At 47.1% G+C, this 14,047-nt stretch overlaps 1 protein-coding gene across 3 annotated transcripts; it reads right to left on the bottom strand.

Annotated features, from left to right (window-relative positions):
- Window positions 1–1,248: 1,248 nt before the first annotated feature.
- On the bottom strand, window positions 1,249–9,610 carry chn2 (chimerin 2). Of its 3 annotated transcripts, none has more exons than XM_023802505.2 (7): window positions 9,250–9,610; window positions 7,208–7,292; window positions 3,840–4,013; window positions 3,572–3,649; window positions 3,218–3,355; window positions 2,819–2,924; window positions 1,249–2,641 (listed from the first exon to the last, which is right to left on the bottom strand). In XM_023802505.2, exons 1-7 carry the CDS (start codon window positions 9,511–9,513, stop codon window positions 2,470–2,472), a joined length of 1,017 nt encoding a protein of 338 aa, XP_023658273.1. In that variant the 5' UTR covers window positions 9,514–9,610; the 3' UTR covers window positions 1,249–2,469. The 3 variants fall into 3 exon arrangements, with proteins under 3 accessions (XP_023658273.1, XP_072572096.1, XP_072572095.1); XM_072715995.1 differs by lacking the exon at window positions 9,250–9,610 and adding an exon at window positions 7,678–7,887 and having other exon boundaries at window positions 7,208–7,342; XM_072715994.1 differs by lacking the exon at window positions 9,250–9,610 and adding an exon at window positions 7,678–7,887 and having other exon boundaries at window positions 7,208–7,492.
- Between the last annotated feature and the right edge of the window lie 4,437 nt (window positions 9,611–14,047).

Here is a 14,047-nt window from a genome sequence, read left to right on the forward strand (position 1 = left end):
ATATACGTGGAATAATTAGCTGTGTTATACAGCTAGTGAGCAAAAGATATGTTGAATATGCTGGCTGCTGGGCGACTGTGCCTAGGTGATGAAAAACTGTTACAGTTTGTATAGTGTGGTGACAATCAAATCTCTAATTACAGACATATATGCAGTTGCGAGACAGGTGTGCCTCACATTTTAAGTGAGCATCCATCCATGTCTTCATCCATCTATCTGTCCATTCATTTTCCCATCCATCCATCATCTTCTAGCAAGGTATGCTTGTCAGAATCACTGTGATATTTTACGTAATCACTTACCACTGACATTTATCATCTCAATAGCAATTTGACCTGTGTCACGTCTAGAGAGAGATGAGAAACCTATTGTAAATTTCCCTTTTTGTTTCCATAAGAATCACGCTTCTCTGTTCATTTTCCCTGTGCTTTTATCCAAAGCAAGTCACAGTGGAAGGAAAGGTTACAACTGATGTGTGCACTTCAGGATTTGAATCCACAACATTCATGTACTACAATTTAGAGTACTATATTCTATTTGTTTAGCTATAGGAGCAGTATGTGAGTTTCTCTGTGAATTTACTTTTCATTTAAAAACTATGGCTTACTGGCTTGCTCTGTGACTATAGGGTGACCACCTACTCCATGTCAGGAGCGACAGCTACTATCAGCTACTTCAGGTTTTACAAACTGCTCTAAAACTGAAAGGCTCCTGTGTTTGGTTAATTAGTTCAGTTCTTTGTACTTTTACTGGTTTGTTTCCTTGACCTAAAGACTCATCCAGCAGTTTCACATTAACATTAGTGACACATACATGATTTTAGGAGTCTGACCAATCAGCACACCAAGTGAAATCCAGCTCCTTTTAATTGAAATGATCATAGTTCATAGTGTCCGTCCGGACATGGATTAAGTGGTCACCCCACCTGTGACCCCCGCTTGCAGGGGCATGGGTTTCATTCCCCCCCTGGATGTGGAGTTTGCATGTTCTGCCCCCCCCCACCGATGTACTGCGGGCCCCCAACCCTGAGATTCTTTGGAGAGGTTCCAGCTCTGTACTAATAATAGGGACGATAGATGTATGGAAGTTTGGCATATTCCCCTGAATAAAATGCATTATTATGCCATATGCATTATTAAAAAGAGACTCTTCAGAACGATCTACTTTTGACGTTTAAAAATTTACATTTTTGAAAGTACTCCTTCCCTGTAATAAATAAATAAATTTGATCATTCTGATTCAGTCCAGTTTTACCTTAACTCTGTCCATTTATTTTTGATATCTGTTTGTTTATTCCGGGCCAGAGTAATGCAGCATTTATCCCAAGACACACACATGCACCCTGGACAGAATCTTGGGAGACACAGAAATGCAGAGAAGATGCAAAATCTATACAAGCATTTATACTGAGGCTGGATTCATACCTGTACCTGCATGACTGTAGGGCTACATACTTACAACACTAACTGTGAGTCATTTCATACTCTGTCACTTGAAGCAGTCAGTTTGGGGACACATTTAACATCTCTAACAAACAAAACCCATTTACACGATTAAAAACATACCTAAGCTTTATGCAAAAAACATCTGAAGGCAAGTTTCTTTTTTCAGGTTTCATTACATATTAACCAAATAAACTGGGATACAAGGGACAATCCTTTCTTGTGGGTGAAGAGTTTTTTTGTAGTGGACTGAGAAGGAAAATACAGATGATTAATCAAAGACAAGGCAGTGTACAGGTGACAGTGTAAGTGACAATAACGTAAGTGACAGTGACCTCCTGCCTATATCCTAAGAGGACCGGAGGCAACATGCTCTCCTCTGTCTCATGCACTCATTGTGCTATAAATCTTGTTTTGTGAAACAGATGAAATATGGATGTCTGTCATTTTAAGCATTTTAAACATTTTACATAGTTGATTACTTAACATCGGAAATTCAATGCATAGTCCTTTGGCCTGCGAAAGCCCCTGATTTCAAAATAATGCATCAGAATCCTAAAAGAAGACATCTTTGCACCTGGACAGTCCTGTAGAGCAGTGTGTCTCCACCTGCTCCTCGGGGACCCCTGGAAGGTCCACATTTTTGCTCCCTCCCAGACAGTCCACATTTTTGCTCCCTCCCAGCTCCCAGAGCAAAAACATGGACTGTCTGGGGGTCCCCAAGAACGGGATGGAGACACTGCCATAGACAGACTGCTGTATACATTTTTCTTCAAGTCATGATTTAAGTTGTGAGATCCTTCAGGTACGTTTCTTGTCCAAGTCGGTTTTTTTTTTTTTGTATTAAATCTGTCACACATACTATGAAACCCACACTTTCCAAAACTCTGTTGGAACTACACATATATGTTTCAATGCATATTGTGCAACATCGAATTAAAGATATTTGTACCGGTGTTGAAAATGTCACCCTGAGAATATACCCAGTGACTTCACTGTCTTTAAAAGGTGACTCCATTCTGATTCTTTAAAACAAGACGTCTTCATGTTCGATCAAGAGCTGAACAATTAATTTCTGGTGCTGCGTGTCATTCAGAGTTTCTAGAGTATCTCGGCTTGGTGGTTGCATTAAGGTAGGCCCGAACACGATACCCAGATTTTCTGCATTCATAAAATTTTCCTTTTCGAACAAGGTGACCCTAAAGGGAAAACAGAAAAACAAACATTGTCAAAATCAAGACGTAACACAGAATGTTTCCCAGGGAACCCCACATACGCCAATGTCAGAGGTCCTTCAATGCGGTCACGTGACGGGAAGCTGGCGGTCACGTGACGGGAAGCTGGCGGTCACGTGACAGGAAGCCTCCTGGACTCACCTCTTCAGGTGTGCCAACAAGTAACGTAGCGTCTCCTGGTGGGCGGCCGGCAGGAGTAGCAGACCTTGGCGAACAGCCGCCAGTCTGGCGCCTGGATCTGGCATTTCTACAACAAGGAATCCACCATTACAGAAGATCCCACATCACCATGGAAACAAGCAGCAGCTCAATAGGTCTGTGAATGTACACAGTACCCATACTGTACACTGGGAGGCGTATGACCAGCAAAACTATAAAACACATAAATCACAAATAAAGTCTATTGTTTAAGACCCATCCATCTATACATGTCCATAACTGTTTATCCAGTACAGGGTGTCAGTGTGTTTAAGAAAGTTGTTATCATTAATATCTTGTAGTAGCTACATGTATTCTTGCCGCACGCTAAAGCTGTCTTACTCGCTGCATGTATGAACTTGGGGTAAAGATCGTAAGTGATGACGGGCACTGGCAGCTCTCGCAGATAGAGCTTCAGCGCTCCGGCGATGGCGTTGATGTCCGCGTACACGCTGGCGCTGATGTCCGCCTTCTCTCCTTCTGCAAGGTGACAGCGGAGTTACGCCGGAGGTGGCGGCGATGCCCGCATCTCTACACCCCCCCGCTTGTGTTAAAACACACCCAGCACATTGCCCAGCTTGACCCGCCCGCCCGGGTGCCCACAGCCACCACAGTTTAGCTTCACTTTCATGCTGACTTAGCCTGTCGTTTTTGAAGGGGGGGGAGGGGCAGCGGGAGAGGTCGTTATGCACCCACCTCGATCGAAGACCAGCTTCACGTGCTCCACATGTTCCGTGCAGCCGGAGACCCTGTAGAGCCCTTCAGACTTGAGACCTGCAAGAAGATGACACTTTTTGATGCTGCGCAGAACCTTATGCCGTCTATATTCCACTATTCCCATTCAGTCCTGGGGTGACCGAAAGAAAAGGGTGTGGAAAGAATCCCAGGGTGTGTAGGTTGTATTTCTAGATGTACAGTAATACTTTCAAACACAGCTTGAAGGCCTTTTTAAAAACACACACACCTCTCTGCTCTATCTCCCGGATACACATGTCCACGACCATGGGGCGCTCTGCGTTGTGAGCCTTGACCAGCGTGGTGAGGTCACAGCTGAAAACCCTCTTTATCCTCCGTGGATCCGGCTGGCAGTCCCTGGGTACGTGCCCGGCGCATTGCTTGTGTGCGTTTAGCCCGCAATCTGCAGAACCCAGGGGGAAGTGGTCACCAGTCAAAGCCTCAAAAACAGCAGAGACAGTGCAGCCCAGGACCTAAACAATGCAAATATACTGAGCAAAAGACAAATCAGGCAGCACTCAAATGGTCAGTCGGTATTATACTTCTGATTGTACTGCAGTTAGGGATAGATTTACATGTGTTTAACAAATACTGCACTTAGAAAACAGTAGTTTGCACATACAGTTATTGACAGTATTGCACATCATAAACAGTACGACACACAGGTACAAAATACATATACAGACACTCCCTAGGTCATGATGGTCCATATTACAATGTCAGCTTTACGATGGGTATCCAGTTCCATTTTGTTTTCCACTGTCAGTACATTATTCAATAAATTACATGAGAAATTCAACACTTTATTATAAAATAGTCTTTGTGTTAATGATTTTGCCCAACTGTAGGCTAATGTAAGTGTTCTAAGCATGTTTAAGGTGGGCTAGGCTATGATGTTTGGTAGGTTGGGTTTACTGTATTAAAATGCATTTCCGCCTCACAATAGGTTTTTTTTGGAACGTAACCCCATCGTAACCTGGGGAGTGTCTGTATATTGCACTTCAATGATAGTGATAGTAGTCAGTGTTCTGCAGAGTTACTGCTCTCAGGAAGAAGCTATTTTGTCATTTGTTTGTTGGGGTGTGTATAGCCCTACAGCATTTTCCTAATGGCAGTTCAATATGCCCATGGTAGGGGGTGTGCTGGGCATTTGGGGCATTCCGGAAGCAACTAGTGCTGTAAGCCGAAGGGCTGGCGGCTGTGAGCCGAAGAGGCACCCAGCTGCCTTAAGCACCTGATTTCGGGCTTCTTTGTCAGCAGAAGAGCAGGTGGTGTCCCTCACTGTTGTATAGTAAGTCAGAATAGATTCAGTGGTGCCCTTGTAGAGATGTTTCAGGGGCTGCTCTGGCAGGTGGGCTCCTTGGGATGTGTAGGCTTTGCTGTGACCTTTTAAGCAAACGGGAGGTGTTGAAAGGCCATGGGTGGTCCTGAGTGATGTGCATTCCGAGGAATTTAAAGCTGCGAGCCTGCTCTACATCATCTCCGTTGATGATCCGTTGAAGTGAATGGCTGAGTACGCCCTTCTTTTAATCCACTGTAAGGTCTTTTGTCTTCTCGATGTCAAGGACTAGGTCGTTGGCTGTGCACCACATTGATGCATCCTCATTTGATGTTTATGACCTGGAAGCTAAGTGATATTGCTCCTAGGTGGAGGTTCAGCATCATGAGCTCTGGAAGCCGTAGCAGATACTTTCAGAAGATGCTGGACGTTGTTGATTATCCATGATTCCTGGTTAAGGAACACTTGGATGTTTTATTTATCCATGCATTGTCTATGTAGCAGTTTATGTAATAATTTCACGCCATCCCTCCATTTGCATAATTGCTTGTCTGTTACAGAGTCACTGTGAGCCTGCGGTCTACACCACAGCCTACACCACAGTCTACACCACAGTCTACACCACACCAGGAAGCACTGGCCAGGCAGCAGTGGGCACCCAGCATGGGATGCCAGTCCATCTCAAGGCCCACACTCACAACTGCAATCTCTGGACTGTGGGTTGAAGCTGAAGTACCTCCAGAAAACCAATGAGCAACATGAAAACTAGACAATCCTATGGGTGTGAGGCTCCAGTGCTACCTATTGAAGCAGCATGTGTGTCTGTGTGGTCTGTGTAGCTCCTACTTAATGATTCTGGCCTCCAGGCGCTGGATTAAGGTTGCTACCGTCATGCCTTGGGAACAACGATATTACATTGACAGAGCAACACAGTGACCTCCATTTTCACTCTGCTTATTTCCTTACAGTCAGTCTTTTCACAGGTGATAAGACAAGCGCTCGAACCCTTGAGCAAGGGTACTGGGGGACAGGTACTGGGGGACAGGTACTGGGGGACGGGTACTGGAAGACGGGTACTGGAGGACAGGTACTGGGAGACAGGTGTGAGATTGGAATCTACGGTTTCTTTTCTAGGAAAGTGTCAGGGAGAGAAAAGCCCGGAGCTAAAATGTCAAAATGTCAGCAGGTCTTTCAGAATTTTAAATAAGAGATTAATAATCGAATATTATTCTGTCAGTATGTCAGGTATTATCCCCCCACCACCCCCGCCCCCCTGCACACATCATCACAGTGTCCTTCTGATGTCACACTGAATAAGCCATCGTCATGGCAAAGGCTTGGAGGTTTGTACATATGCGTGTGTACGGGGGGGGGGGATTATCAGCATGCAGCCGGTTCCCAGGTTTAGCCACGCTGTGTGATTGTTTCAGGCCGGCTGGGTGTGTACCATCCACGCAGTTTCAGCTCGTCTCCGGGGCAGTTAAATATAGCCCAGGCCCGAGAAAGGAGCAGAACTGGTTTGTGTCAGGTTTCCTGGAGGAATGTGAAATGCCTGCATTTCAGACCCAGTACTGACTCACAGGTACAAAATCAGTGCAGGGCTCTGCAGCAGAACTGCAGCACTTACTGGAATCAAGTCTAAAACCTGTTTGCACCATTATGTTCCACTCTGACACAGGTTTGGTAAAATGCTTTCAGTAGGTTGGAAAAAGTTTTCAGATCACTTAGGAAAGTAGAAGAGGTACAACGAAAAAATGCTAAAACATCCACACATCTACCCTCTAAGCAAATAGGCTGCTCCAGGATGCAGAGAAGCTATAAAAAAATAAGACTAAGAGTTTTCATGTAAAGAAATTATAACGTTGAAGCTACCGTTCCTTGCAGGGACCCATAAGACTTCATGCAAGTCCACATCCAAAGCTCTACACCTGCAGGTCACTGCATACAGTGGTGACAACCTTACATTCCATTTGTTCAGCCATCTTTTATACAAGGCAACGCACATTTTCGAGGAAGCAGAGTCAGACAGCCCCTGGATCAGAGGGGGGTTAAGGGCCTTGCTCATGAGCCCAATGGTGACATAGTGACATCACGCTGCCGACCCTGGGATTTGAGACGACAACCTTCCGATCACGGGAACAGCACCCTGACCTGCTGAGTTACACACCACTCCCCCTTGACCAGCTTGACCAACAAAGATCTTTATACGGAATATAATTGAAGGATTAGGTCATCAGAAACTAAAAGTATGGATAGCATGAATATTGACGTTATGGACTGACAACATGGCATCTCCTGGGCGAGAGAGGAGCAATTACCTGTGCAGTGGAGCCCCTGGGTAATCAAACTCCACATGAAGTTGGCACAGAACTTGCACCACTGCGGTCCTTGGAATGTGTGTACCTGTAACACAGGAAAACATGCAATCATTAACCAACTCAATCTGTGTGTACCTGTAACACAGGAAAACATGCAATCATTAACCAACTCAATCTGTGTGTACCTGTAACACAGGAAAACATGCAATCATTAACCAACTCAATCTGTGTGTACCTGTAACACAGGAAAACATGCAATCATTAACCAACTCAATCTGTGTGTACCTGTAACACAGGAAATATGTGATCATTAACCAAGTCAATCAGCCATCAAGACACTTGGTCAGTGTCTTCCATGATAAACACGCTGCAGAACCCAGCTGAGTGGGAGAGAAAATGTCCACCTCAGATCCAAGAAAACTTACTATTCCAGCTCTCCACAGTGGCACTACAGATTTCTGAGTACTTACCCTTTCCCAGGAAATACTGAATTACTTTTACAATGAACAGAATCAAATGACTGAAAAAGCAGGACCCTAACACAGTTACGACTGCTGTCCAACCCGTAAAAAAATAAAGATTCTCCTTTTAATTGTATCCCCTTCAGTGCAACTATTTCAACATTCATTGCATCACATGTCCTGGTAAAGATAAGCACATCCGTGATTGACAAGAGGCTCACAAATGGGTTTTGTACTGGTATGCAAGTAGGCTGAGGAGTGGTTTACACACGTTAAAGCATGAATTGTCAGAGGGGTGCTTTGTGTTTCGGCTTGAGCCTGGGAAAAAAAAAAGAAAATCTGCTGGTAAATGTAATGATGGCTGTGTTGTTTTGCTAGTGTGGGAGTCCGTGTATGTGGGTGTTGTCAGTCGATGTACCAACAAAGGTGGCATTTTCCCAGGCTGGGAACGAAAAACCTTGTCAGTGAAGCGAGTTTTATGGTTCGTAGGTGTGCGATAGGTCAGCAGGGACTTTGCACTATAAAAACATTCGCGAATTAGACAAATTACAGGATTTAGAGAATTCTGTGAGGTAGTGTTGAAAAGTTAGTTTCTGTTATCGCACACAAACAAAGGTTTGTGGACAAGCTCAGACACAGAACAATGGGCTTATGTTGTGATGATGTTGTAATGATGTGGTAACAATGTTAGACCCAGCTACACTTTCTTATTTACTTATTGTCTGAATAACACATCACCACTAATCACTTTTAATGGGCAAAAAAAAAACGTGGACAGGGGCCCCACTCTCCGCCCGCACGGATCGTGTCACCTTCAGGGATTCTCCCTGCAGGTCACGCCGCCAGGGACATGACCAGACACGAGCCGACCTGCGGCCTCCGAAAACGGCGCTGAAATGTAAACAGAGCAAATCAGAAAAGCTAGTGCAGGAGGCCCCGGCGAAACACTGCCTTCCTTCCGTAAACGGTGAGACTGCGACGCGGATGTCACCGAAACCCAGGAGGAACAATGGAAAGAATGCGTGGAGGAGAGCGGGAGGGAGTATGAGGATGCCGGTACCACCGCTCACGTAGAAAACACGCATTAACATGCGGGGGTGGTGGGGGGCAGGGAGGGCAAGCCTTTTGCAACAGCTGATCCCATCAGAGACGCCCGTCACTCGCCGTAAAATAAAGACGGCTGTGTGGAGGTCATCGGCGTGTCTCCTTCCATGAAAGGTAAATCCTGATGAATACCTACCGCCGCAGTGACACCGAAATCTGCGACAGTTAGTCGTCATGCTTAGGGGGCCCAGTAACCAAAGCAACGTTTACCAGCAACTCCCTCCTCTGTCCTAAAACGCGGAACCCACGGCAAATTCCTGATAGGCCCACCCAAGTACCAAGGAACAGAGAAGCCTTCACCCCAGGCCCTAAGAGTGAGTACTCAAGGCTCAACAAGGCTCAAAACTACTCATAGTACTCAGATGTCATTCAAAGTACTTGGCTGGAGAATGAATCATAGTACAGTGCAGGCCTGGGAGCAGGTAGTGTTCACAACACGGACCAGATGACTTTCCTTTAAAAAAAACTGCAGTTTACCTTGAAATTATGGCCCTTCTCGTAGGCACGGCTCCTCTCGTTCTCCGCCAGTGAGCGCCGCTTCTCCAGGGGCGAGGTGAGCTTGGGGCAGGCGAGGATCTTGAATGGCTTCCAGAGTAACGAGTGGCTACCCAGCTTCAGCCCCAGTGTGAGGGCCAGGATCTGCTGGTGCGTGTAGCCCCGCTTGGGCTTGTGCCGCACCAGGTCCATATCGGGTCTGGGCCCCTCCAGGGCTGATGGTTCTGGCTTCCGTGGCGAGTCCATGTCCCCGGCGGCGGGACTCAGCCACGTGCTCTTGGAGAGGAAGCGCCGTGGACAGGAGCTGCACTCCAGCTCAGCAGCTACTCTCTGCAGCGGTGACCTGGGCCGACTGGCAGGCAGGAGGGAGTCCGTGTATCTGAAAGTAGCAGTGCGGGGGTGCACTGGGGGGCGGGAGTGTGCCTCACACAATAGGTCCCATTCACACTTAGACAAGAAGAACAAGAAGGGGAGTTTTTTTGGGGGGGGAGGGCTGTCAGGGCTAATCCACATGGCTCAAGAGTCTCCTAAAGCAGAATTGATTTGGCTGTCAGACACCAAACAAAAACAAAGTCCTGCCTTCGGCCTGCTGCAGCCCCCCACCCCCACCAATACAAAAACGCTACAGACCCCCCCCCCCTCCACCCTCCTGGCTACTGGAATCTGGAGCCCTGCTATTTCAAGCCTGTTGAATACAATAATGACCTCACATTCCTCCCTGGTCTGCTACATCTGAATGGGTTACCTGAGCTCACCCTGTCTGGGCCCCCACCCTCAAGACTGTCACCCAGGTACCCCCCACCTACCCCCCCAGGTCGATAGCATGGCACAGAGGGGGGACATAACACCCACTAGAAAGGTAGCTCCATTGGCAGCCCAGCAATGCCTGGAACCACCCCCCACCCCCAAGGAGCAGCAGATGGCTGTCTCCGCCTCGGACAGCACTGCAGCGTCTCCTCTCATCAGCGGCCAGCAGCCTCGTGGCTCCCTGAAAGCTCGGACCCTACAGGAGAAGCTTGCCATCGCGCCGGTGGGTGGCAGGAGGCGGAGTCTGAAACCCTATAACTCAAAAAAACAGGGCTACGAACAAAATAAGAGCAGCGTAATGAATCACTGGGGTGTAATAGCCACAGGCAGTCTGATCAGTTGAGGTATTCTCCACAAATGGCTTCCAGTCACTTGAACAATGGGAGCTGCACATACAATGCAGAGATTTTATTACAGGATAAAAATACCGAAATAGCAATGAAAAACAGAATTATTTCAAAGTGGTCATTTAATTAAATATGTCCCCTGCTACTCGGCACAGTGACACACCGGCATGGCGGCCATATTCCCAGCGCAGTGACACACCGGCATGGCGGCCATATTCCCAACGCAGTGACATACCGGCATGGCGGCCATATTCCCAGCGCAGTGACATACCGGCATGACGGCCATATTCCCAGCGCAGTGACACACCGGCATGGCGGCCATATTCCCAGCGCATTGACACACCGGCATGGCGGCCATATTCCCAACGCAGTGACATACCGGCATGACGGCCATATTCCCAGCGCAGTGACACACCGGCATGGCGGCCATATTCCCAGCGCAGTGACATACCGGCATGACGGCCATATTCCCAGCGCAGTGACATACCGGCATGGCGGCCATATTCCCAGCGCAGTGACACACCGGCATGGCGGCCATATTCCCAGCGCATTGACACACCGGCATGGCGGCCATATTCCCAGCGCAGTGACACACCGGCATGGCGGCCATATTCCTAGCTCTACCTAAACAACGACAAGGTGCTCAGTTTCAGGGAGGACCTTCACGGCCCTAAATGCCAGCAGACCGGCCAGATCCAGTCGGCACACCTGGGCTCACGGGACAATGGGGGCAGAACAGCAAGTGATTGAGGGCGGCCCCCGTCCAATGGGCAGCCAGGGGAGCGGGGTGGGGGGACACAAAAGGGGACAGAGGGGAGTGTGAGAAAGGGATGAGCTCTTTGTTCCTGAGCAGATGGTCCTTGTGTTCCACAGGAGCAGGAAGACGAGCACAAAGGCTGCCCCCCCCCCCCACCAAAAAAAAGGACTCCTCTCCAGTTGGTTTCTTTCAGGCTTTTCTTCATCATCCCAATTTAATGAGGCTGCACTGGGTTCTGCACTGACATGCTGCCATTTAGCTGAGAGAAGCACGTGATATGAGCGGATACTGAGCATGCCCAGACAGCCAAGGGACGCCAAGGCAGAATGTGCCAGGAGCCGGGCAGCGTCTTGGACACGCTCTGCAGGAACCAATCAAAGATGGCCCACATACTGCTGCTGTTTACACTGAAGCAGCGTGACATGTTAAATACGCCTGTGTTATCATAACAGAGCCGGGTCACTGCGCTCTAGGGCCTCAGCAGAATGAGCACTTTGTCTCTGATACTGATACAGATTCCAAGGAGCTAAAAATTCAGATAATATCACCTACATCATTTTATATGGTGCCGACACTAATAGTTTCGCTTAAACAGTGCTTTAGTGGTCTGGTTTTGTCAAACTCAGAAATAAACACACTGTTAAAATAATATAAACAATCAGTTTTGTATGGTATAATATTTCTATTCCCTGGCAGTCAATAAAAACTCTTGTCTTATTTGGCGTTTGATTACGTTTTTTCCATCGCGTGGATGTTTTTGTTGAAGTTACTTATTGATAATAAAATTAATTATTTTAAAAAATAATTTGATGTGAATTTAAATGAATAGCATACTGACTTTTTCTGACATTAGTACATCTTTACATATGTGGGGGGGGGGGGGGGGGGGAGAGAGGCTAACAAACGAAGGATAATCACTCATTGAGGGAAATGAACGAATCAGTGCATAAACCAATATCATTTTATTCACTTACAAAGATTTGTACAAAAACCCTGAATCGTTTATGAGCAACACAAATACAATGTCTTGTGATTTACGGTCTTCTTCTTCCTTTTCTGTCATTCAGTGAAGTGAAGGTAGACTTCATACATTTATTAGATAGTGGATTTCTGATGCTGGCTGACTCACGTATGTCTAACCGCGGTAAATAAAAGTAAGTACACAGTACACAGGTCACCATGCAGAGCAGGGCTGCAGTACACAGGTCACGATGCAGGGCAGGGCTGCAGTACACAGGTCACGATGCAGGGCAGGGCTGCAGTACACAGGTCACCATGCAGAGCAGGGCTGCAGTACACAGGTCACCATGCAGAGCAGGGCTGCAGGACACAGGTCACCAAGCAGGGCAGGGCTGCAGTACACAGGTCACCATGCAGGGCAGGGCTGCAGTACACAGGTCACGATGCAGAGCAGGGCTGCAGGACACAGGTCACCATGCAGAGCAGGGCTGCAGGACACAGGTCACCATGCAGAGCAGGGCTGCAGTACACAGGTCACGATGCAGGGCAGGGCTGCAGTACACAGGTCACCATGCAGAGCAGGACTGCAGGACACAGGTCACCATGCAGAGCAGGGCTGCAGACTCTCAGACACCCGCCGTAACACTCATGCTTTCAGACTCTCACACACATGTAAGAAACCTCAGGGCAAATCTATATTATTCCAATATATACCTAAAATTAGCTACATCAAAGCATTGGGGTAGATTGCAAACCCCACTGACTGTTTTCAAGGTAATAAAACTGTTACATACATGTAAGTGTGTGTGCAGACTTGTCTCACGCCAGCCAGCTGACCAAAGTTGGAAAACATTGACAGAGTTAAGACAAGACAAGACAAGACAAGACAATGGTCAACATACATTTTGGTTGATATATATGTGCATGTGTGGTTGATAAATGCATAAAAAGGGCAAGAGTGTCATTGAAAGAAATGTTTTCACAAATACAAATATGTACAAAACAATTCAGTAAATACAGTGAGAACAAGTGGCTACAGAAAATGGATGGATGGTTGGATGGATGGATGGATGGATGGAAGGTATTGCTTATGGGGGGGGGGGGGTGACAGCGCAACTGGGCTGAGGCAACTGGATCAGCTGCCCATATGAGTGACGGTATGTAGGAAGAAAATGTTCTTGTGCGTGTTTGTTTTCGCACCCGGTGATCTGTATCTGCTGCAGGGGAGAAGTTCAAAGGCTCTGGGTGTGAGGGGTTTGTGATGATTTTCCTGCCTATTTCCTGAAGGGTGAGCAGGTAAACACCGATGTTTTCTGCAGACCTGACTATTCAGTCTAACCCGTCCTTGTCTTTTTAGGTGTTTGATTTTTTTTTTACAAATGATTAAAGATACATCATTGTTATGTTATCTGATCTGTTATGGTGGGGCACAGCTAAGGGGGGGACGATCCATGGAGCTGGTCCAACAAAAATGGGGTTTGAGAAACTGAGCAGATCACAAAGGGGAAGTTAAAGGGACCACGAGAGGTCAAACCCAGAACAGGCAATACTGACATGAACTAAATGAATTGCAAAAAAAAACACAAACACTGGAACTTCAACTGCACTGGGGCAGCTAAAGCACAGATGAGTAGGAGCACAGGGAAGAGCACAGCTGTAAGTGACACTGATGAGTAGGAGCACAGGGAAGAGCACAGCTGTAAGTGACACTGATGAGTAGGAGCACAGGGAAGAGCACAGCTGTAAGTGACACTGATGAGTAGGAGCACAGGAAAGAGCACAGCTGTAAGTGACACTGATGAGTAGGAGCACAGGGAAGAGCACAGCTGTAAGTGACACTGATGAGTAGGAGCACAGGGAAGAGCACAGCTGTAAGTGACACTGTGGACGCTGAGCTTTGCCATTTCAT

The sequence above is a fragment of the Paramormyrops kingsleyae genome, chromosome 9 (assembly GCF_048594095.1).
Source record: "Paramormyrops kingsleyae isolate MSU_618 chromosome 9, PKINGS_0.4, whole genome shotgun sequence".
Lineage (NCBI taxonomy): Eukaryota > Metazoa > Chordata > Actinopteri > Osteoglossiformes > Mormyridae > Paramormyrops > Paramormyrops kingsleyae.

Bases quoted from the DNA above. Each gene is read 5' to 3' on its own strand.
- chn2 (XM_023802505.2), bottom strand. From the start codon at position 9,513: ATGGACTCGCCACGGAAGCCAGAACCATCAGCCCTGGAGGGGCCCAGA. The intron at 4,014-7,207 runs GTAATTGCTCCT...TGGGTTCTGCAG, and splicing joins CCAGGGGCTCCACTGCACAG to ATTGCGGGCTAAACGCACAC. The intron at 3,650-3,839 runs GTGTGTGTGTTT...ATCTTCTTGCAG, and splicing joins CCGGGAGATAGAGCAGAGAG to GTCTCAAGTCTGAAGGGCTC.